The 25,766-nt window shown below is 37.1% G+C and overlaps 1 protein-coding gene across 1 annotated transcript in view; it reads right to left on the minus strand.

Moving 5' to 3' along the window:
- Positions 1-503: 503 nt before the first annotated feature.
- The window catches only part of LOC128203424 (TELO2-interacting protein 1 homolog), a 43,576-nt gene continuing 18,313 nt past the window's right edge, over positions 504-25,766 (minus strand). Inside the window, exons 15-24 of the mRNA XM_052904833.1 lie at positions 25,325-25,461; positions 24,440-24,605; positions 22,816-23,774; positions 21,983-22,182; positions 20,334-20,416; positions 17,612-17,727; positions 12,304-12,391; positions 7,082-7,168; positions 6,002-6,124; positions 504-5,338 (exon numbers count right to left, since the gene is read on the minus strand). Coding sequence (XP_052760793.1) covers positions 5,261-5,338; positions 6,002-6,124; positions 7,082-7,168; positions 12,304-12,391; positions 17,612-17,727; positions 20,334-20,416; positions 21,983-22,182; positions 22,816-23,774; positions 24,440-24,605; positions 25,325-25,461 — 2,037 coding nt within the window. The 3' untranslated portion in view covers positions 504-5,260. The remainder of the gene's footprint in view (positions 5,339-6,001; positions 6,125-7,081; positions 7,169-12,303; positions 12,392-17,611; positions 17,728-20,333; positions 20,417-21,982; positions 22,183-22,815; positions 23,775-24,439; positions 24,606-25,324; positions 25,462-25,766) is intronic.

Raw genomic sequence — 25,766 nt, forward strand, 5'->3', positions numbered from 1 at the left:
CTTGTGGTTTTGGAGGAGAGTTTTTCTTATCGGTTACCATGGCAACCAGAGTTTCGCATGGAATCCATGTCTTTGAACAACTTTGGTAGAGCTTCATGCAAGGAACATCCCTGACCAAGTTGCATTGAGATTAGGCTAAAATTGTGACCTCTATTGTATTCACAAGGTTTTTGTACTAATTGACCTAGTGACCTAGTTATTGACCGTGAATGACCCAATATCAAACTTGACCTACATTTTACAGCGATGATCATTCTGACCAATTTGCATTGAGATTAGGCTAAAATTGTGACCTCTATTGTGTTCACAAGGTTTTTCTACTAATTGACCTAGTGACCTAGTTATTGACCGCGGATGACCCAATATCGAACTTGACCTAGATTTTATAGAGATGATCATTCTGACCAAGTTGCATTGAGATTAGGCTAAAATTGTGACCTCTGTTGTGTTCACAAGGTTTTTCTAATAATTGACCTAGTGACCTAGTTATTGACTGCGGATGACCCAATATCGAACTTGACCTAGATTTTATAGAGATGATTATTCTGACCAAGTTGCATTGAGATTAGGCTAAAATTGTGACCTCTATTGTGTTCACAAGGTTTTTGTACTAATTGACCTAGTGACCTAGTTGTTGACCGCGGGTGACCCAATATCGAACTTGGCCTACATTTTATAGAGATGATCATTCTGACCAAGTTGCATTGAGATTAGGCTAAAATTGTGACCTCTATTGTGTTCACAAGGTTTTTCTACTAATTGACCTAGTGACCTAATTATTGACCGCGGATGACCCAATATCGAACTTGACCTAGATTTTATAGAGATGACCATTCTGACCAAGTTGCATTGAGATTAGGCTAAAATTGTGACCTCTATTGTGTTCACAAGGTTTTTCTACTAATTGACCTAGTGACCTAGTTTTTGACCCCAGATGACCCAATATCGAACTTGACCTAGATTTTATAGAGATGATCAGTCTGACCAAGTTTCATAAAGATTAGGTCAAAATTGTGACCTCTATTGTGTTCACAAGCAATTGTGAACGGACGGACGGACGGACGGACGACGGACGAAGAGTGATCACAAAAGCACACCTTGTCACTACGTGACAGGTGAGCTAAAAAGGCCTTTAAGTCAACATTATGAAGATTAAAATATTCATATATATCTCATTAAACAAACTCAACAGCAACAGGGTTAAATTTTATGGAAGAAACATATTTCTCAAAGTATTTTCTTCATTTTGTTAAAAAAGGGTGGGGTGGACGGATATCTTTTTTTTTTACAAGGAAACTGTTTCACTGTGATACATTCAAATCTTGGTGCCATTTTTCTATTTTTATCCATCTTTTATAGTAAAACAAGAGAGCTGCAGAGCGAATGTCAATGCTCATCTATTGTTGATGTTTTTTTCAGTCACACAAGGGGCATAACAGAAGTTATTAAAGCCAGTTACTGCCCTTACTATACAGATGTGTATTGTCTCTTGCATCATGCATACCAAGTTTCATTTAAATATCGTCAATGATTTTTAAGTTATTGAGTTATGGCCTAGGCCTAAAAAAAATACATTTGGTTCGGGTTACTGGACCCTACCTACAAAATAGGCGGCGACCCTACTGTTTTTATAGTCAGTTTGAAAAAATGAAAAACTAATTTGCTTTTCAATATGGAGTTTAAAACCTTGAATGCGTTATACAAAAGATTACTTTAACACCATTCTCCAATGATGAAAAATGAAATTTTTATATAAAGCCCCCCCCCCCAAAAAGCCTTTTTTTGAAAAGGATGTAACCCTAACCAAACATTCTTTTTTATGCCCTATGATAAAGACTTTCAACAATGCAAAAGTAAGAAAGACTATGACAATACCCCAAGATTTTTTCCTTCAAAAACAGTTAATCTAAAAGGCAATTTATTCCAAAGGCAGGTAGGGATGAAAATCTAAAGAAAAACAATTCTCTGCCCATCCGAGCATGGCCAATACAGATAATGGCAATCATAAAAATGATTAAGTCATTATAAATTAAAACATAGAATTTTATCATTAACTTGAAACAGATATATTTTCACATCAAGTTATTCTTAAAATATGTGTTGAATCACAAGAATTTTGCCCAACATATGACAATAAGTTGTATATATCATGAGGACAGATACGCAAATTTAGGTTCAATAACAGAACACTTGGTGTCAACTTCTGCATGACACGACGCATGATTCTGGGCCTTAAAGAGATATTTTGTAAAAAATAGTAAAATATTTTATATTATGTCATGTTTCCATAGTAACCAAGTTTCTTGCAAAAATTATCTGAACAAATTTTTGATGATGCTATTTTCAAATGCACTGATTGTTAAAACAAGAGGTCCAAAAGGGCCTATGCTCTACTGGCATGGCTTTTGTGGTCATATCAATCCAGAGCATGTATGTATGGGCAAAAGGCAACAGACATATACTTTTATGTTTTGTGTTTGGGTTACCTGAAAACGTAGCAAGTTCAACATCTGAGCACAGAAAGTATTGTAAGCAGATTAGTTGCATGAACTATTTTAATATGTGCCAAGTAAAAGTCATCTGACAAAAAAAAAAATGCTTTCAAAACTTTACTCATAGTAAAAATTTCTGTAGTTTTAGAAGTTAAAACTAGAAATGTGTCCATAGGACACGGATGCCCCCACTTCGATTTTTTGTCACAGAAAATAAGCCATAATGATTATTCAGGATAATCTGAGGGCCCTAACTCCTAAATGATTAAAGCGATTTCCATGGCTATCGAACTTGATCAAGATATTATGGTCACAAACATGTGTTTGGTGAGGATTGGACAAACAGTTTTCAAGAATTAGATCGGAAACAATCTTCGGGACGTATTTTTCAAGTCTTTTTTTGCAAATAAAGGGCCGTAACTCCTAAATGACAAAAGCGATTTCCATGGCTATCGAACTTGATCAAGATATTATGGTCACAATCATGTATGTAAAGTTTGGTGAGGATTGGACACATACTTTTCAAGAATTAGATTGGAAACATATATTTTTTAAGTATTTTTGGCAAAAAAGGGCCGTAACTCCTAAATGACTAAAGCGATTTCCATGACTATCGAACTTGATCAAGATATTATGGTCACAAACATGTGTTTAAAGTTTGGTGAGGATTGGACAAACGGTTTTCAAGAATTAGATCGGAAACAATCTTCGGGACGTACGTACTTACAGACAGACAGACAGACGTACGTACGGACAAGGGCAACCCTATATGCCGCCACTTTGTGGGGGCATAAAAAGTTGGTCAAAAGGTCAAAGTCAAGGGCATCCTAGGACAACATTGATCAATTTGAACAAACATTCACAATCAATTGTGCTGAGATGGATGCACGAACACACAAAAAGATTTTCAAACCTTTCCAGATTTATGTATACCAAACCTGTGAACCCTGGGTGTGGCCAGTAATGACACCAGGTGCATAACTTAAACATTCACAACCAATTTTATTAAGATGAATGTGCAAACTACAGAACTTAAAGCTAAAAAATGGCCTTTGGGCTTTCAACAAGAACAAGGCAGAGTAATTCACAAAATCAGCTGCAGAAGCAAAAAGCAAATTGTCTCAAAATCCTAGACTTGCAAATTGTCTCCCTTAACTCTAGACTTGAATTTACATGTACGTGTAAACTTGGCTAAAATAGAATTCGCTCATGCAGACCTGGCTAAAAATAGAAAGCATTTCTTTAAAACTTTCATGGCCTATAATCTAGGCATTTATGTACGGATCTGGCTGGTTTTCGAAAGGAACCGAGCTCTAATGGATATCTATATACTGTACAAGTTTCATCGAGATACAATCAAAACTGAAGACTGTATCGTGTTCACAAGCAATTGTTTACAGACGCACGACCGCACGAACTTTCATGGCCTATAATCTAGGCATTTATGGACGGATCTGGCTGGTTTTCGAAAGGAACCGAGCTCTAATGGATATCTATATACTGTACAAGTTTCATTGAGATACAATCAAAACTGAAGACTGTATCGTGTTCACAAGCAATTGTTTACAGACGCACGACCGCACGGACGCACGACCGCACGGACGCACGGATGCACATACTACGTACACATTACCATCGCATAAGCTATTCTGGCCTTTGGCCAGTAGCTCTAAAAACTGAGATAATCAAAAGTTTCTCCTTTTGTGTCTTAAGATTCTATGTTTGGCATCAAATTAAGCTGTCAATCTTTACATTACAATATGATACTTGTAAACACATTTATTTGCATGGTTTCCGGTGGTTTATTGATATACAACAGTTAATTATATCTCAATAAACTTTATCGAAATCTTAATATTCATGTTTTTCGATTTACCTGCCTCACTGTAAAAACGGTAACATAAATGCATGTAAGAAATTGCAATGACATCATTTAATTTCCTTTCCTGTAATATATTATTGGATTAAAGTTTCGCTGGTTTTCCTATCAATTAAATTTAGTTAAAATTCAAAGCATTAGATAAAAGCGTATATTGTTTGTTTTAATGTTAGATAGCGATTGCCACTTGTGAAATTTAATGTGATTAGCAAAGCCACTTGTGAAATATAGCTTTTGGTGCTCATTCAGTGAAATATATTAAATATCTTCAGTGATTTTTTTTTAATTATTTTTACTGCCTGTACCTTGCAAATTGGAAAAAAAAGTTGACTGGGGAAAATACAAAATCAGGCCAAAATAGCCAATATAATGGCAAATGTTTTACATGATTTAACTTTTTTATGTATACATTATGCTGTGAAAGAGTAAGTCTTTTTAAGGTCTTGTTTATATTTTAAGAAAGTCATTGCTTTTTTAATCATGACTGTCATCTGCATTTATCAAATTTGGAAAAAAATTGTTTATCAAATTGGGAAAAAATGAAAAATCATAAAATTTTGGGAAAAATGGACAGTTTTCCTCAAGGGGAAACAGCCTTTTAAAGGCAGTAAATCGCATAAAAAATCACAGATCTTAAACCAAAACAAACAATTATCCTTTATATCTGTGAAGATATCACATTGGTTCCTCAAATGTCAGTGAATTTGGAAAATAAAAAAAACAACAAGAAAAGCAAATGTTAGTCCAGAGTCCCAAAATCATGTGACCTGGCTCAGTTTAGGAAACAGACAACTAATCATCTCCAACATTCATTCCACCATTTGAAAAAAAAAAAAAACATAGACTAGTCAAAAATTCAGTAATTCTTTCAAAGGAATCAACCATGGTGTCATAATAAAGCCGTCTCTCTGAGCACTATGGTGACATTTCCGCTGTACGGATTACTTGAACTTGGCTGCGTAAGACCCTGAAAAAGATCATTAATTAGGTATGTTTTAATTAAAATCATAAAAAAGAGATCATCCCAGTTTTGTTTTTTTTCAACTTACATGTAGCAAAAATCTATTTAACACCTGGATAACTTAACCTTTAAGCCTGTTGGTGAGGCGGGTTATGCAATTCACAATCAAGGAATTAAAAGACAGTATTTGAGCATAAATCATCATATATTAAAGGCTTCCAGCTGTCAGTATCTTAGTTTTAAAGGCCTAGTTTAATCCTTCTATAAGTGACCCCCCTCCCCCACAAAAAACAACAAAAAACGTGTATTTGTACTCAACCTCTGTTTATTGATCTTAATCTTATTGCCTAATTGTCTTATCAGATCTCCGATCTGAGTATTCTGAGTGCAGTTTTGGATGTTTCATTATACAAATGGACCCTAAATGGCCCTGAGCCAATAAACAAATACACAGGAAATTGGCCCCTATTGTGACCCCAGTGCAATTAGCAGGAGATGCACAGCAGGGGATTATCATGCCAAACATTCCTAAAACTAGGCCTTTATCACTCCTTATGGCTTGCCACACTTAATTTTGTCATACAAAAAGAGTGAATTTTACAAAACATGAGCGAGTCCCTTTAACCTTTCTGGAAGGATAGAACATTACCACACCACACTAAATCTTACCTTGGACTGAATGAAGTTGCCGTCAGGCGGGATATATGCTTTTGGGCAGTACACACTACAGAGCTTCAGCCATAGGAGGTCTGGGGCAATTGATGCCAGTCTCATGCAGCACTCAATACAAGTCTAAAAATGAGACAAAGAAGCACTCAATACAAGACCAGAAATGGTACATTGACCATTCAGTAGAAACAATTATACTGTGTATTTCCTTTTAGTTTGTTTGAAACAGTTGTTACATCTAACAAAGAGAGCCACAGAGCATACACAGATGTTTGGCTGGGAGGCTTTGTAAGTCAAAAAGAGGCATAACTCAACAACAATTAAAGCCAGAGTTATGACCCTTGCTATACATGTGTGTGTTATTCTTGGCAATATGTGTACACTATTTATTCGAATATCTTGAACAGTTTTAGAATTGTTCATGCTGAAGGCAACAGCAACCAGAGCTTTGAAATACCTTGTCTATTTTTCTTCAATTTATTGAAACATTGCTTTTTATAATCATTTTCCTTGAACTGTTATACATGAAGTTAGTGATTCATTTTGTGGCTTTTAATTAATGAACACTCAATATTGATGTTTTATTGATCCAAGTATACTTGATAAGACTAATAAAACTATAAATTCAGGAAAGCCCTAAAGGGTTTAATATTTACAAATTCCCTGTATCTATAAGGTTGCCAATTCAAAAATGCTTCATGTATAGAATACTATTGCTCGTCTATTTGTGATTTTTAAGACCACAGGGGGCATAACTTGTCAACTATTTAAGCTAGAGGTATGGGCATTGCAAAACGTGTGTGTTTAATCTCTATTTTCATGTGTGTACATTTCAAATTTTCATTTGTATATCTTGTTTATGAGCTATAGCCATTTTTATTTAAAGGCATTCACAACAAATCATTAACCTTTTTTCCTTTTATAGAAGACCTGCCAAAATTTTCAAAATATTAATTGACGGGTGGATATCTATGCTTTAACAATGGAGTCAAAAAATTAAAATCTTGAGAAAATGGCAAAAACCAAATATCATAAGAGACATTCTGAAATTAAGACATCCCACAGTCACCAATAACAAACCTTCTGCAGTGTGGTTGGCTGTCTGATATGGAGGTAGGGGAGACAACTGCAGACAATCAGGTCAAGGTCACTGCCTCTGATCTCTGTCTGAAATGGGTTGGATAAGAATAGATATAGAAGAAACAATATGTCTTGGGCCAAAATGTGTTTGACTTAAGCAAGAATGATAATAAGAGTACTCGATAAACAGTCAGTTTGGTGCCTTTAAAATTGGTACCTGCAAAATAACCTGAATGCTTCCTGGTCATATGGTAAATGATATGGATTTGACTCTTCATTAAAAAAGATTTAAGCATTAATGAAACAATCTAGTCACAGCTCCTGATCTCTGTATATTTACACCTCAACTTCCATTCCTTAAAGAACTGCCTTTCGGCAATTGCGGTTATCATCCGATGAATGCAACATCTTCAGATATGTTCGGAGCGCATTCATCACATAACAATATACATGACAAGAGCTGTCGTACGACAGCGCGCTCCACTACACCACTTTGACTTTGAAGTGAACACAATAACGATGTAATATGTGCCTGTCAAAAGCAATAAAACAATCAAATTGAAAAGTGAACAAGAATTGCAATGTGACAAAACCAGGTTTATAACAAGAGATGTTTGTCAAACATTATGCCCCCTGAGCGCCAAGTTGCCAGAAATATTTGGACAATTGAATGAAATATGCATGGACTGAAATGACAGCTGATTTGTCATTTGATGCATATGAGGCAGGTCATCTACTGGTCATACCTAATCTTCATGTCAAGTTTGATGACCATAGGTCCGGGAATTGTTGAGTTATCACTCGGACAAGCTTTGGTCTTCCAACAGACCGACCGACATGTGCAAAGCAATTATATAACCCCTCTGCTTCGAAGGGGGGCATAATTAAACTAGATGTTCACTGAAAACTGATACTTCAACTCATGCATTTAGTGACATATAAATTTCTACTGTCTACTATATAAGAAAATAAAATATGGACAATCAGAAAACCTTTTTTCAGCTTACAGTCACACTGACCTTGACCTTTGACCCACTGACCTCAAAATCAATAGGGTTCATCTGCTGGTCATGACCAATAAGCCTACCTAGTATGAGGTCCCTGGGTCAAAGCGTTCTCAAGTTATTGATCGGAAACCGTTTTTCATGTTAAGGTCACACTGACCTTGACCTTTGACCCACTGACCTCAAAATCAATAGGGTTCATCTGCTGGTCATGACCAATACACCTACCAAGTATGAGGTTCCTGGGTCAAAGCGTTCTCAAGTTATTGATCGGAAACCGTTTTTCATGTAAAGGTCACACTGACCTTGACCTTTGACCCACTGACCTCAAAATCAATAGGGTTCATCTGCTGGTGATGACCAATACACATACCAAGTATGAGGTTCCTGGGTCAAAGCGTTCTCAAGTTATTGATCGGAAACCGTTTTTCATGTAAAGGTCACACTGACCTTGACCTTTGACCCACTGACCTCAAAATCAATAGGGTTCATCTGCTGGTGATGACCAATACACATACCAAGTATGAGGTCCCTCGGTCAAAGCGTTCTCAAGTTATTGATCGGAAACCATTTGGTATTCCGACCGACCGACAGACAGACCGACCGACCGACCGACCGACCGACATGTGCAAAACAATATACCCCACTTTTTTCAAAAGGGGGCATAATGATTGGCAGAAGAGATTCAGTTTCAACTGTTTCTTCTACTTTTGTAACAGTGACCTTGATCCTAAGGGCCCCAAACACAATCCCATGGAAGACCTCCATAAACTCTTCCTACATATCAAGTTTGGTCACAGTATGTCAATCATAACTAAAACAGTAATCTATTTTTAGTAACAGTGACCTTGACCCTAGGGGGCCAAAAGGCAATCCATGAAAGCTCTGAATAAACTTGTCCTATATACCAAGTTTGGTCACACTATGTCAACCCTTACTTGAGTTATTCAGTACTAACCATATTTCTATTTTGACCTTGACCTAGACCATAACTCTTAGGGCAAAAACACAATCTCAGGAAAGGTCTCTATAAACTCTTCCTATATACCAAATTTGGTACCAATATGAAGACCCTTACTTAAGTTATTCAATACCAACCCTTTTTCTATTAATAGTACCTTAAGCCTAGAGGACTCAAACGCATTCCTATAAAAAGGTCTCCATAAACTCTTTGTATATACCAAGTTTAGTATCTTTATGTCAAATCTAGCTAAAATTATTCAATACATAAGGCAACATTAACGCTGCCCTAACACCAGCCCACCCGAACAATGACGCAAGTCATTCAAATAACTTGTTTTCCCTTTATGAAAATGTGGTTAGGAATATAACAAGAGCTGTCACAGAGACAGCGCTCTCAACTATTCCGTCGCTTTTCTGTGTATGGATTGAAAAGTTTTGGCGAAACATGCATGGATCATAGTCCAAATAATTGTACGTTGACGGATTTATTTTAGATTTTTGATATGGCAAATCCTTCACGTACAAATTGTTTAGTATCAAAAGTGGGTAGTTGTTCCAATCAGGATTCCGGGTTAAAGCATATAGCGTCTATAAAATATCATAAAAACAAGAAATATTACCAGATAATGTTATTTTATATTTGTTCCGTACGCACACAAAAAAATATCCAACTTATAATTATGAGTTTGACGGCTTTTCTTCATTTCATTCTGTCAAAACATAACGATATATACATGAAGGGCACCTGCAAGGCTTCAGGGCACAGTTTTAAATCGCTCGGAACATTTCGGCCATGGCTGAGTAGTTACGATTGTATAACGAGGTCTATCTCGAAGCTTTGTTGTGAGGAGGCCGAGTTATTACGATTGTATCGAGTTGTTCCCCTTCGCATAATTGTTATCTGTGTCAGTCAACTTTCGTTTTATTGGAAAGGTAACTTGTTTTAATGCATTAAATGCTTGTTTAGTGCAAAATAACATTTCACTTACATGGTAAAATATGAATTTAACTCTTTATGATCAATTTCAACCATAAAATATTTCACTTAAAACAATTTCAATATTTTTAAAACACCCCGTTTTTTGCACATTCCCGTTTAGACGTTAGGGATTGGAAGAATCCCGTATAACACGTCTATTATTTTAGACTAGCATGGATCACTGTTAGATTAGATTTCAATGCAATACATGATGTGCTGAGATATTTACATAAATTGAATGGAAAATATTTGAGGTGGTACGCAAACTTAAACGTAAATTCTAAGTCGAAAAAGGGGCATAATTTTGTCAAAATGCTTGATAGAGTTACCTCCTCCTGTGTACAGGTTGGGGGTATGATGTTCAACAAGTGTGCAAAGTTTCAAAGCCAGATGTCAATGGACTTTGAAAATATTTGAGGTGGTACACAAACTTTAACGTAAATTCTAAGTCGAAAAAGGGGTATAATTTTGTCAAAATGTTTGATAGAGTTACCTCCTCCTGTGTACAGGCTGGGGGGCATGATGGTGAACAAGGGTGCAAAGTTTCAAAGCCAGATGTCAATGGCTTTGAAAACATTTGAGGTGGTACGCAAACTTTAACATAATTTAAGTCGAAAAAGGGGCATAAATCTGTTAAAATGCTTGACACAGTTACCTCCTCCTGTGCACAGGTTGAGGGCATGATGGTGAATAAGTGTGCGAAGTTTCAAAGCCAGATGTCAATGGACTTTGAAAATATTTGAGGTGGTACGCAAACTTTAACGTAAATTCTAAGTCGAAAAAGGGGTATAATTTTGTCAAAATGTTTGATAGAGTTACCTCCTCCTGTGTACAGGTTGGGGGTATGATGGTGAACCTCCTGTGTACAGGTTGGGGGTATGATGGTGAACAAGTGTGACTAGGATAGCTCTCCTTATTCTTCGAATAGTCGAGCTAAAAATGTGCCTTTTAAAAGAAATTAAAAGAAAAATTAAAAAAAAAATCATTCAAGGGCAATATTTTGTATTTAGAGGGCTAAAATGGAGTTATGTTGTAAGATGGTCATCAATAATTCTGCAAAGTATTAAGTGCATTGAATGAAGGGTATAGAAGTTTTTAATTAAAATCCCAACTTGCCCTAAAACTTTAACCTGCCCTTGAACTTTAACCTAAGTCAATCAGGGGCCATAACTTCTATTAAGGATAATATGGAATTATGTAACCTCAGTGTGGGATGGTCCTGAACAATTGTGTGAAGTATTAAGTTAATTGAACGAATGGTATAGAAGTTTTTAATAAATATCCCAACCTGCCCTAAAACTTCAACCTTAGTTCCATAGTCAATCAGAGGCTTTAATTTGTATAAAGGATAATATGGAGTTATCTAACCTCATTATGTGATGGACCTGAACAACTGTGTGAAGAATTAAGTCAATTGAATGAAGGGTACTGGACTTATAAGTGAAAATCCCAACAAACCCTAAAACTTTAACCGGACGCCAATGCCGACGGCAACGCGAGTAGTATAGCCCTCCTTATTCTTCGAAGAGTCGAGCTAAAAATTGTTCATCTTGTTTTTGTTTGTAATGTCTCAGCAAGTCCGTAAAATATAAATCGACAAATTAGAAATTGTTAATTTATGATATGTTAGATGTATTATTGTCATAAGTGTTTCAATTTTACGATTAAAAGTGATTTCAAGTGGTTGATCTTTTTCCCGCGTTAATGTGACGTCATTTGATAAAATGTTTCCGGTTACAGTCGGGTTGTTCCATTTACAGAATGTGTAAGAAAGGATTACTGAAAGATTTTCTTAAATGAAATGAGGTATTGTTTTAACAATTGTTGAATGATATTGACAATTGCTGAATGATATAATGAACTTTTGGTGTAAATATAAGTAATAAATTGCGGGTTTTATGTCATTATCGGGGATATGAACGCAAACGGGCTGGTCAAAGTACACGTCACACACTTTGACCAGCCCAACTGCGTTCATACCCCGATAATGACATCAACCCTGCAATTCATTCCTTAAATGAAGTGGGTTACATATTAGTGATTAAAGAATTGAACATTGAACTGACATTCTTCAAAAAAGGGGCATAAATCAACAACAATTTAAATCAGAGTTATGAGCCTTGCTTTACTTGCGCTATTTGTCTTTGGCAAATGTATGTTCACAGTTTCATTTGAGTATCTTTTAACAATGGCAAAGCATGCCAAAGAAACAACACCAAGGCTATGACCATACCTGGACTTTTTCTTAATAACAAGTGAGTCAAATCAAACCCTACCTGTTGAGCTATTGGTCCAATGCTTGTAAGAATAGCCATCTGTAGCTTGTAGTTCACTGTAAACTGGTAGGAGGAGCCTGCATGAACACTGTAATGGAAATATCAGACTTCAATGGGCTAGTTCTTTGACCCCACCCCTCCCTGTGACTATAATCAAGGGATTAATTCATGAAAACTGTAATGTACAATCCGATATTAATGGGCTAGTTTTATGATCCCTACCCACAACTATGCATATTATCAACAGATTTATGCATTAACACTGTAATGGTCAATCTGTTTTAATGGAGCTGGTTTTATGACGCCCAGCCCGATCAACCACTGTGTCTATTCTCAGTGGATTAATGCACTAAGACTGTAATAGACAATCCAGTTGTATGACCCCCAGCCCCATCCACCACCGTGCCTATTCTCAGTGGATTAATGCACTAAGACTGTAATAGACAATCAAGTTGTTTGACCCCCAGCTCCATCCACCACTGTGCCTTTTATCAGGGGATTTATGCACTAAGACTGTAATAGACAATCAAGTTGTTTGACCCCCAGCTCCATCCACCACCGTGCCTTTTCTCAGTGGATTAATGCACTAAGACTGTAATAGACAATCCTGTTGTATTACCCCCAGCCCCATCCACCACCGTGCCTATTCTCAGTGGATTACTGCACTAAGACTGTAATAGACGATCCAGTTGTATTACCCCCAGCCCCATACACCACTGTTCCAATTCTCAGTAGATTAATGCACTATGACTGTAATAGACAATCCAGTTGTATTACCCCCAGCCCCATCCACCACTGTGCCTATTCTCAGGGGATTTATACACCAAGACTGTAATAGACAATCCAGTTGTATGACCCCCAGTCCAATTCACCACCGTGCCTATTCTCAGGGGATTTATGCACCAAGACTGTAATAGACAATCCAGTTGTATAACCTCCAGCCCCATCCACCACCATGCCTATTATCAGGAGATTTATGCACCAAAATTTTAATAGACAATCCAGTTGTATGACCCCCAGCCCCATCCATCACTGTGCCTATTCTCAGGGGATTTATGCACCAAGACTGTAATAGACAATCCAGTTGTATAACCTCCAGCCCCATCCACCACCATGCCTATTATCAGGAGATTTATGCACCAATACTGTAATAGACAATCCAGTTGTATGACCCCCAGCCCCATCCACCACCGTGCCTATTATCAGGACATTTATACACTAAGACTGTAATAGACAATCCAGTTGTATTACCCCCAGCCCCATCCACCACTGTGCCTATTCTCTGGGGATTTATGCACCAAGACTGTAATAGACAATCCAGTTGTATGACCCCCAGCCCCATCCACCACCATGCCTATTCTCAGTGGATTAATGCACTAAGACTGTAATAGACAATCCAGTTGTATTACCCCCAGCTCCATCCACCACCGTGCCTATTCTCAGTGGATTACTGCACTAAGACTGTAATAGACGATCCAGTTGTATGACCCCCAGCCCCATCCACCACCGTGCCTTTTATCAGGAGATTTATGCACCAAGACTGTAATAGACGATCCAGTTGTTTGACCCCCAGCCCCATCCACCACCGTGCCTATTATCAGGAGATTTATACACTAAGACTGTAATAGACAATCCAGTTGTTTGACCCCCAGCCCCATCCACCACCATGCCTATTATCAGGAGATTTATACACTAAGACTGTAATAGACAATCCAGTTGTTTGACCCCCAGCCCCATCCACCACCATGCCTATAATCAGGAGATTTATACACTAAGACTGTAATAGACAATCCAGTTGTTTGACCCCCAGCCCCATCCACCACCATGCCTATTATCAGGAGATTTATACACTAAGACTGTAATAGACAATCCAGTTGTTTGACCCCAAGCCCCATCCACCACCATGCCTATTATCAGGAGATTTATACACTAAGACTGTAATAGACAATCCAGTTGTTTGACCCCCAGCCCCATCCACCACCATGCCTATTATCAGGAGATTTATACACTAAGACTGTAAAAGACAATCCAGTTGTTTGACCCCCAGCCCCATCCACCACCATGCCTATTATCAGGAGATTTATACACTAAGACTGTAAAAGACAATCCAGTTGTTTGACCCCCAGCCCCATCCACCACCGTGCCTATTATCAGGAGATTTATACACTAAGACTGTAATAGACAATCCAGTTGTTTGACCCCCAGCCCCATCCACCACCATGCCTATTATCAGGAGATTTATACACTAAGACTGTAATAGACAATCCAGTTGTATGACCCCCAGCCCCATCCACCACCATGCCTATTATCAGGAGATTTATACACTAAGACTGTAATAGACAATCCAGTTGTTTGACCCCCAGCCCCATCCACCACCGTGCCTATTATCAGGAGATTTATGCACCAAGACTGTAATAGACAATCAAGTTGTTTGACCCCCAGCCCCATCCACCACTGTGCCTATTCTCAGGGGATTTATGCACCAAGACTGTAATAAACAATCAAGTTGTATGACCACCAGCCCCATCCACCACTGTGCCTATTCTCAGGGGATTTATGCACCAAGACTGTAATAGACAATCCAGTTGTATGACCCCCAGCCCCATCCACCACTATGCCTATTCTCAGGGGATTTATGCACCAAGACTGTAATAGACAATCCAGTTGTATGACCCCCAGCTCCCATCCACCACCGTGCCTATTATCAGGGGATTTATGCACCAAGACTGTAATAAACAATCAAGTTGTATGACCCCCAGCTCCATCCACCACTGTGCCTATTATCAGGGGATTTATGCACTAAGACTGTAATAGACAATTCAGTTGTATGACCCCCAGCTCCATTCACCACCGTGTCTATTCTCAGGGGATTTATGCATAAATACTCTTTTGGAGATATCAGATTGCGTGATCCTGTAAGCCTTTTATAATGGGATTTATTTCCAGTCAAGGCTAGGTAACTGTGATATTTCTAATTTCTAGTGCACCCTATGCATATCAATACTATATAATTATCAAAATCCTTCATACAAGTAAAAGCGGGCATTCCTACTCAAACCACATTCGACCCTTAACATGGTCTGAGGCTCCTTATTTCTGGCACAGACTCCTAAAGCTTTTTCTGAGTCTGCATGAGAGTCCAGAAGACTGACCTCTTGTCAGGCAAAAGGAGACAGAAACAATGAATGCTATTTAGAATAAAAAAATAGGTTTCAAAAAAAGCACTGGTCTGCATTTTGTCTATTTCTTGGGTGAAAACAGTATCAGCTGTCACAGAGACAGCGCGCTCAACTACTGTATTCTGCCGTTTAAGTTTAAGGATTGCAAAGTTTTGATGTAATGGCATGGATCCCTGTAAAATAAGATAACATGCAAAACCTTAACCGGTAAAAACATAGAGGGACAAAATTTGTCTTTTATGCATGATACAGTTAACAGTAACTAATTTGTTTACCGGTAATTAAGAAGGTTGGATGGTTGAGTATCAGTAGCATTATTTTCAAATAAGTGTTACTAGTATCTACTTTCATTTATCAAGAAGCTTGGATAGTTGGGAACACATATCTGAAATTTTAATGCAATACATGATGAATATGCTGGGATAATAACAGGTGCTTACATGCAAAACCTTAACCAAGGTGTGATGCCGATGCTAGGGTGAGTTGTATAGCTCTCCTTATTCTTCAAATAGTCGAGCTAATGAATAAAATATTTTTGCATTTCTGAAAAACAGGTGCCATGTTTCCATCCAACGGAAAATAAGTTTTGCGTGAGCTTACTAATGGCTGCCTTAACCAGTAAAAAGGACCATTTTGGTATAAACTTGTGAGATTTTCAATTTACTGAAAATTTCAATAAATGAACTTTCTAGAAAAGTTTAATATCATTCCCAACACATCTACATGTTTCAACATTACAAAACTCCCATAAAGTGTCAATGGTTGATTTTTACATCGCCTTAAGCATTTTCCATCAATATATTATACTCTGTTTCCTACTAAGCTAGAAAACATATATCGGTTCTGATTTATTGATGGGAAGGTTACATGTATCAATATACTATTTCACCATAAAATATCGCAAAATGATTTTAATCATATCAAGACCCTATGCATTATGCCCAGACTTTTGCTTTTTAACATTGCTTGAACACTTCAACAGTTGAATCTTGTTGGCTCAAACTCTTTGGCTATATTTTCTTGTTGGCTCGATTTTTGTAGAGAGAACTGATTTTTGTATCAAGGTATAACATGGAGCTGAGATGTGGTTTTCAAGTTTTTGCAGTACAATGATCATTCAGTCACCAAGGCTTTGACAATCTTTTTGTTTAATATTCAGTGTTCTCAATAAGAACCGGCTGCCGCGGCTCAAATGGCAAAAGGGGCCGGTTCAAATTTGGAAAACTAAATGAATTTTCAGTAGAATAAGTAAAAGCTAGTCGGTTACTTTACCATTTGAGACGGTTCAACCGAAACTTATTGAGAACCCTGAATATTACCGTAATCACATAGATATGATAGAAATGAAGATAAATTATTCATATATTAGGAAAAAATATAAGATGATTATTATGATTCAATGATTCACATTAGGAGAAATGATCCACGTTAGGAGATATGATCCACATAAGGAGAATTGATCCACATTAGAAGAAATGATCCACATTAAGAGAAATGATCCACATAAGGAGAATTGATCCACATTAGAAGAAATGATCCACATTAAGAGAAATGATCCACATAAGGAGAATTGATCCACATTAGAAGAAATGATCCACATAAGGAGAATTGATCCACATTAAGAGAAATGATCCACATAAGGAGAATTGATCCACATTAAGAGAAATGATTCACATTAGAAGAAATGATCCACATTAAGAGAATTGATCCACATTACGAGATATGATCAACATAAGGAGAAATGATCCACATTAGGAGAAAGGATCCACATTAGAAGAAATGATCCACATTGGGAGAAATTTTTCACATAAGGAGAAATGATCCACATGAAATGATCCACATAAGGAGAAATGATCCACATAAGCAGAAATGATCCACATAAGCAGAAATGATCCACATTAGCAGAAATGATCCAAAATAGAAGAAATGACAGGTAAAACATGGGTCTCTGCTTTCTCTGTCCTTCGTGAGACGTTAAACTTAAAGGTACTGTTGATTCATCTAAGAGACCAAATGCATTCACAATCAAGTGAAATGTGATGCTTAGTGAGCAATATCTTGCATATCAAACAAAACTTTAATTGTAGGTATACTTTTAAAAGAACTTCTTTTACAACCGCAATCATTACCTGATTTCAGCCTGGCTCTTGAGAAAAGAGGCAAGTTTGGGAAGGACATCTTTCACTATCCGATGTCGGACAAAGTCCCCTGCACATCGGCACATAGTCTGTAGCACATCTAAGGCCTGAAACCATCGCAAATCTTTTGATAACAAAAGCAGTCATAGTAAGTGGCTAATGCCCTTAAAGTGCCATTCAATTATATGGATTATGTAGTTTCTAATATGCCTACATTCAGGAAGAACTGTCATAAACTTTAAGCATAAGCTGGCCCCCATGACGTCAAATGTGGTGGAGTGATGCAGTTAGAGGTAGGGACATACACCAGACATGTCTTCTTGACAACATTCTGCTGTCATAAACTTTAAACATAAGCTGGCTCCCATGAAGTCAAATGTGGTGGAGTGATGCAGTTAGAGGTAGGGACATACACCAGACATGTCTTCTTGACAACATTCTGCTGTCATAAACTTTAAGCATATGCTGTCCCCCATGACATCAAATGTGGTGGAGTGATGCAGTTAGAGGAAGGGACATACACCAGACATGTCTTCTTGACAACATTCTGCTGTCATAAACTTTAAGCATATGCTGTCCCCCATGACGTCAAATGTGGTGGAGTGATGCAGTTAGAGGTAGGGACATACACCAGACATGTCTTCTTGACAACATTCTGCTGTCATAAACTTTAAGCATATGCTGTCCCCCATGACATCAAATGTGGTGGAGTGATGCAGTTAGAGGAAGGGACATACACCAGACATGTCTTCTTGACAACATTCTGCTGTCATAAACTTTAAGCATATGCTGTCCCCCATGACATCAAATGTGGTGGAGTGATGCAGTTAGAGGTAGGGACATACACCAGACATGTCTTCTTGACAACATTCTGCTGTCATAAACTTTAAGCATATGCTGTCCCCCATGACATCAAATGTGGTGGAGTGATGCAGTTAGAGGAAGGGACATACACCACACATGTCTTCTTGACAACATTCTGCTGTCATAAACTTTAAGCATATGCTGTCCCCCATGACATTAAATGTGGTGGAGTGATGCAGTTAGAGGTAGGGACATACACCAGACATGTCTTCTTGACAACATTCTGCTGTCATAAACTTTAAGCATATGCTGTCCCCCATGACATCAAATGTGGTGGAGTGATGCAGTTAGAGGAATGGACATACACCAGACATGTCTTCTTGACAACATTCTGCTGTCATAAACTTTAAGCATATGCTGTCCCCCATGACGTCAAACGTGGTGGAGTGATGCAGTTAGAGGTAGGGACATACACCAGACATGTCTTCTTGACAACATTCTGCTGTCATAAACTTTAAGCATATGCTGTCCCCCATGACATCAAATGTGGTGGAGTGATGCAGTTAGAGGAAGGGACATACACCAGACATGTCTTCTTGACAACATTCTGCTGTCATAAACTTTAAGCATATGCTGTCCCCCATGACATCAAATGTGGTGGAGTGATGCAGTTAGAGGTAGTGACATACACCAGACATGTCTTCTTGACAACATTCTGCTGTCATAAACTTAAAGCGTATGCTGTCCCCCATGACGTCAAATGAGGTGGAGTGATGCAGTTAGAGGTAGGGACATAGGGCTTGCACCAGACATGTCTTCTTGATGCACGAAACACATGTGCCATTTTATTTTAATATCCTTCTGTGCATGACAAAGTTAAGCCCCAACACACAACTATACAGTATATATGCAGCATCCTATAATGATTAAACTCTGAACATTGAGGTAGGATCATTTGTCTTGCATGCAACACATCCTCTTTATTGACTAAACACATGTGCTAATTTATTTACAAATCACTCTGTGCATGACAAAGTTATACCCTGGGCACGACCAACAATACTGTATATGCATATGTGCAGCATTCCATAATGATAAAGTGTTGCCTTGACCTTTGAGGGAGTGAAGTGGATCTTGCAGGTGGCATATATTTTTTATGTATGAGCACATGTGCCAAACCAGTCTAAAATCATTCCATGCATGACCAAGTTACAGCCTGGAAATGACCAACTATACTTGATGTACATATATGCAGCATACCAGTCTGACCTTTAACTTTAAAGTGGGGTCATGGGTCTTGTATGTAACAAATCGCCTTTATGTACTGCGCGAATGTGCAATTAATTAAGACAAAGTTGCAAACCTCACATAACCAAAAATACTGCATAAATGCAGCATTCCACTGTAATGAACATGTATATAGGGCCATGACCTTTAAGATAGGGATTTGGGTCTTGAACATGTTACATTTTTGTTGTAAATAACACATGAGCCATGTAATTTTAATATCCATCCCTGCATGACAAAGTTACAGACCGGACACGACCTTCTATATTCCTTGTGCATCTATGCAGATATCCTTATTGGTTTAACTTGAGGTGTGGAAGTGTGCCTTGAACTTTGATATAGGGTCATAGGTTTTGCAAGCACCACATTACCTTTATGTACCTAACATCAAATGTGCAAAGTAATTTTAAAATTCCTCACTGAATGAAAACGTAACAGCCCAGACTCAGAAAACTGGACAGGTGGTGTGATTTTTAATATGCCCTCTTTTTAGCGTCATAACAATTCTTTAAAAAAAGATATTTATTATAAGAATGTTATGAGAATTTATGTATATTTTTATTTGATTAGGATGTTTTAAATTGGTGGACCTTACAATATTGTATTCAAGTTTATTTCTTACCTTGATAATGACCAGTTTCTCCTCATCAGCAAAGCACAGACTGAAGGCTGGCCAAACTTTGTGAATCAAGGGAAGCAACTCATCTACAATGTAAAATCATAACATGAATAAATCATGAATACCTTTCTATCGAAATACAGGTCTTAATAATAATATGTTTATAGGTGTGTTAGAGCCCTACCAGGGCCAGGGTCTCCTGGCCTCTCAAACTGGAGACCAGACTTCTACAAACAAAATGGACCATGAAGGGATATATGTCTCTTTAAAGCTGTATTCAGAATCTGGCTAAACTCAAATGGTATAAACTATTTTTGTGATGAAAGGGAGGTAGCTATCATACAAAATAAAATCACATAATAAATAAACATTTGATACACTTGTTGTTTATAAAAAAAATTATTAAAACAATATTATACATCCATGTTATTATACATCCATGTTTGTAATGAGGAGAATGGCAATGGGTTCTATGCAGTGTTGGACAATAAATAATCAAAAATAGAATTTTGGATGAACTAGTGCAAATTCTAACACAAATGCTTGAAATAAAAAAATAACAACAACCCCTGATATATAAGTGCAGAATTTGAGCAGCCCCGGACAGCATTTTGCCAGAGCAGGGTTTGCAGGTTTGTGCTTATTTTTGACCATTGCATATAAATCTATTGGACTACCAACAATATCGGGGTCCTCAACCAATTAAAACAGGAAAGCACTCGAGGGCAATTTGATAATCCAGATTTATGAGAAATATTGTCCTATTATGTACAATTTCTTTCCAAACAAGTCAGTCAAAAGAAGTTTGAAGAGCAATTATTTAATATGAATGGCAAGTTTCCAGCTAAATATTCAGTGGTCTAAATAAGCACAAGACCTCAAGCCCTGGCCCCGGTTTCTCGAAACTTCTTAAGCTTCTTATTATCGGATTAAGCTAATCACACTACCGGGTACTTTTCTTTGTCTTAATTTCGCGTAATAACAACTTCAATAAGACTTATTAGACTTTAAATAGGAACTACTGTTATGGTTATCACAATAAACCATATTTTATTGACCAAAATCACATTTTAGGATGTGATTTGTCTAATTGAAATAAGCATCTTAAGCCCATTAAGCTTAATAAGTTTTGAGAAATTGGGGCCTGCACTGGTAAAATGGTTTTTGGGCATGCTGAAATACGAAAAGTAATATGGCAGAGTAAGTTGATAATTGTTTAGCAATTATCAAATATGATTGGCAACTTTCCAATTAAAGTCAGCTGTCCCTATAAACAAGCTCTGTAATGGTATATTGCTTTACAGGCTTGCTAGAATACGAAATTCAATACAGCAGGACTTGTTGATTATTTGTTAGTGTAACATATCATGCTTATCAATTCAAACATCTGATTTCAATGTCTGTATATATATAATAAGTCTTGAATTATTAGTGAGTATTAAATTATGGATCTATAATATCAGTCATTATTGCAGTCTTGCTTAGGAAAAAACAAGTAATGAAAATCCAAAATCTCGCCTGAAAAATAATTCGTCTCAATCAAAATGCATCACATTCTCTAGAGGAAAACAAATATCCTGGATTTGATCCCTTGATAAGCTCAGCCGGACACTTTCCATGCCAGTGACAAAGTTAACTACTGCTACATTTACCTTCGTGCTTCCTTAAAGCAACACAAGTCTGGCTGACTGTGTCCAACACAAGTAGTCTAAGCCTGGGATTTCTCGATGAGATGATGTGTTTACACCGCAACATAACTTCTTTCACAGCTTTTATATGGGAAGGCAGGGGCGGTTTCGTCTCCGGCTCATCCATGTTGGAATCAGTGGAATCTGGCTGAGACGAGTCTGGACTGTGAAAGAATAACATTTTGATTAACAATAAAATGATTTAGATAGGCAGAGCTGGCGAAGACAGCAGGGAACCAAATTATGACAACATGTCCCTTAAGCTTTAAAATTGCAGTTCTTAATCATTACACTTCGTCTTCATTAAATGCTAATAGGCTGGAAATTTAAAAGGGTATAAAATATATTATATAATAATTTATATGTTATTGTTTGAGGATACTAAACGGTATGGAACATTTAAATATTGGCATTGTTCGTTTTGTAATTCAAAGAGGAAAACCTTAAAACAAGTTGCTTGCTATACATAAAAAGGTCTAAATTATTAACAAATTCTAAACCATGAAGATATACTAGCGAACTGTAAAGCTTACACTAAGACAAGAACTGTGAAGACAACACCATGGCTATAACAATACTCAATCATTTTTGTGAAAAAGAAATATCTATTTCTGATTAATCATGTTAGTAAATTTTGTTCAGTGTTTTCTCAGGAAAAACAATTTTGTACTCGTGATACAATATCTTTTTCAAATATTACCAGAAAGTACAATCCCGACCAAGATTTATATTCACTTTGCTGTGAACAGATTGATATGTTTACCATTTTAAAAACAGTATTCTTTTCAATAACTTACTTAAAATTATTCAATTCTTCTTCAGTTATCTCCCCTAGTGCTTCTTTTTCTAGCTTTAGGAGATTAGAAAAGAACTCTGCAAGTTCTTCAATCTTCTTATTAATGACATCACTTCCTGAAGTGTCCTGACCAATCAAATCTGGTCTTTTAGATTTAAATTTACAAGATGCACACATGACTTTTTCACAATGTACTTGGGCACTGCCAGTATTTTCAATGTGATTCTGAACAGATTTGCTCTTCTTTTTTTCTTCTATTTCAACATAGTCAGTTTTAAATTCTTCTTTTGAACACATGGCACACAATTTTGTAGGCAGAGTTTTCTGGCAGTCTACACAATTAACTGGTCCATTGAGAACTCTTTTCTTGGAAACCTTATCATTACCAGAGGTTTGAAAGTTGAAATTTGTCATTTCGGCATCATCAAACTGACCATGGACAATTTCATCGTCCTCATCCAAGTACTCAACAGATGAGACTTCAACCGTTGTTTTCAAACCATCAGAATTACTATTACACGAGCAACTGGATTTCTGAATGTCTTTTGAAATATTATCCACATGGCACTTCTTACAACCAACTGGCTTACCATCTTTTAGTATTGGGCGATCAATTTTATCTTGTTCAGGTTTTAAATCATTCTGTGCATCACTTTCACCAAACTCGTTTTGAGACTTTTGTGCTTCAGTCAAATAATCAGTAGAGGTATCAGTCAATTCTCCATTTAAATTTAACACTACACCACATTCACTGCAACCTTTAGTGGCACCTTTCCTTTCACCATTAGCATCATTCTCAGCAGTTCTACCATTAGCAGAAACACCTGTTATACCAGCTTTGCTTTTCCCACGGTCAGACTTCTCAGGATACCATCTAACCACTGCCTTTGCTAGCTCATTCAAAACTCCCATAAACAATGCAGCTTCTTCAGCATAGTTGTCATCCAGGGAATCAAGAATCTGAAATAAAATGTATCAATAACATTTTACCATACAAATATGTCGGATTTAAAGTTTTTCAAATTCAGATTTGAAATTGGCAATTATTAATTACGTTTTAAACTCTTATTCCATTACGGTTGAGAATATTAAAAGGAACTCGCTCATGTTTTTTGCACCCAAAATGAGTTTTCACAGTAATCCATCTGGAGACTTATATTACTATTACTTTATTCTTTGATACCGAAATTGCAGAAAAAATACAATTGAAGTATAAAAAAACAATACTGGTAGTGGTGGGGAGCAAACCCATGCCAATACAGTCAATAAAAAAAATAGAAAACTGATACCATTTCTAAGGACTAATACATAAGCTGATGGATATTTTAACTTTTATTGAACACATTGGTAGCATGATTTGATAATGTCAATCAACCAATCACGTTATAGCCTTTGGTGTTGCTAACACTTTTCAAAATTGTGGACTTCAATGTCTATATTTGAGCATAAATCAACATTTGTTGAAGGGTTCCAGCCAGCAGTATCTTAGTTTTAACACTCCTAATGATTTACCACACTTTACTTCGTTATAAAAATTACAAACCATGAAATAGTTCCTTTAACAATTTCTATGGCAATATCCTGACTTTCATTACTGTAAACAGAGAACTTCCTCAAGTTTTTACCTCCTGTACCGTATCATCAATCAGGGGCAGTAACTCTGCACTGCTATACTGCAACATGACTTTCAAGACCAAGGGACATCGTCTGTTTCTGTCCAAGTGTCGTAGGCGTAAGGAGATAGAGTTCATCAAGTAGTCAGCGTTCTCTCTGATAAGCTCATCTATGGATCTGAAAGTAGTCATTGGCATTTCCATCACCGTTGTTTTTTTAAAACAAGCTGTGAAAGAAACATGAAAATGCCCCAAATATGGTGTTGTTGCAGAGATAGCCAATCGACCTCTCAACGGTGTGAGCATAAATGTTGTGCGCAAAACACCTTCCGTGCTACTGTACATTTTTGATAATATTGATTGAAAGTCTAATGAAACAAGAGCTGTCACAGAGACAGCGTGCTCGACTATTCCGCCGCTTTTCAGCGTATGGATGGTAAACAAGTGTGCAAAGTTTCAAAGCCATATGTCAATGGAGTTTGAAAATATTTGAGGTGGTTCACAAACTTTAACATAAATTCTAAGTAGAAAAAGAGGCATAATTTTGTCAAAATGCTTGATAGAGTTACCTCCTCCTTTGTACAGGTTGGGGGCATGATGGTGAAGAAGTGTGCAAAGTTTCAAAGCCATATGTCAATGGACTTTGAAAATATTTGAGGTGGTACGCAAACTTTAACATAAGTGGTTACGCCTGACGCCGACACTGACGCAGACGCTCGGGTGACTAGGATAGCTCTCCTTATTCTTCGAATAGTCGAGCTAAAAACGAAAGTTACAGCATAGACAAAATAGTAATGGAAGGACGCACCCAGATTGTCCATGAGAATACTATATCTGCTTTCCTTGGGGGCATAAAGGAGACGAGGTTAAACTCACATTAAACCAAACATGACCCACCTGTATCTACAGGCATGGCAGATGTCCCATAGGGCAATGAAAGCTGTGTTGCTGATGTATGCTGTCTCATCTCCAAGTTTCTCCAACGTTGGATACAGCACTGACATCAGGTGGGGTTCAAAACTCGTCTTTAGTATCTGTATGTGAGATGTGGATTATTGAGCTTAATTGTTTAAGTGCCCTAATGTTTCTTAAATTTAAAGTGACACTCTTATTTAAATCAATACATACACATGTATTACAAACATAAACTATGAGAGATAAACCTTTAACTACTTACTAAATAATGCATAAATTTATTGAACATATGAATTACTGATAACAAGATTGTAACAATATAGCTGAAAATGAAGATAAAATACATGATTGGTATATGCAATGGTAAATCTTATTTTAAAGTAAGAGTGCAGCTTTAATATCTGTTTAATTTATCGAACAGGCT

Source organism: Mya arenaria, chromosome 9 (genome assembly GCF_026914265.1).
Source record: "Mya arenaria isolate MELC-2E11 chromosome 9, ASM2691426v1".
Taxonomy (NCBI): domain Eukaryota; kingdom Metazoa; phylum Mollusca; class Bivalvia; order Myida; family Myidae; genus Mya; species Mya arenaria.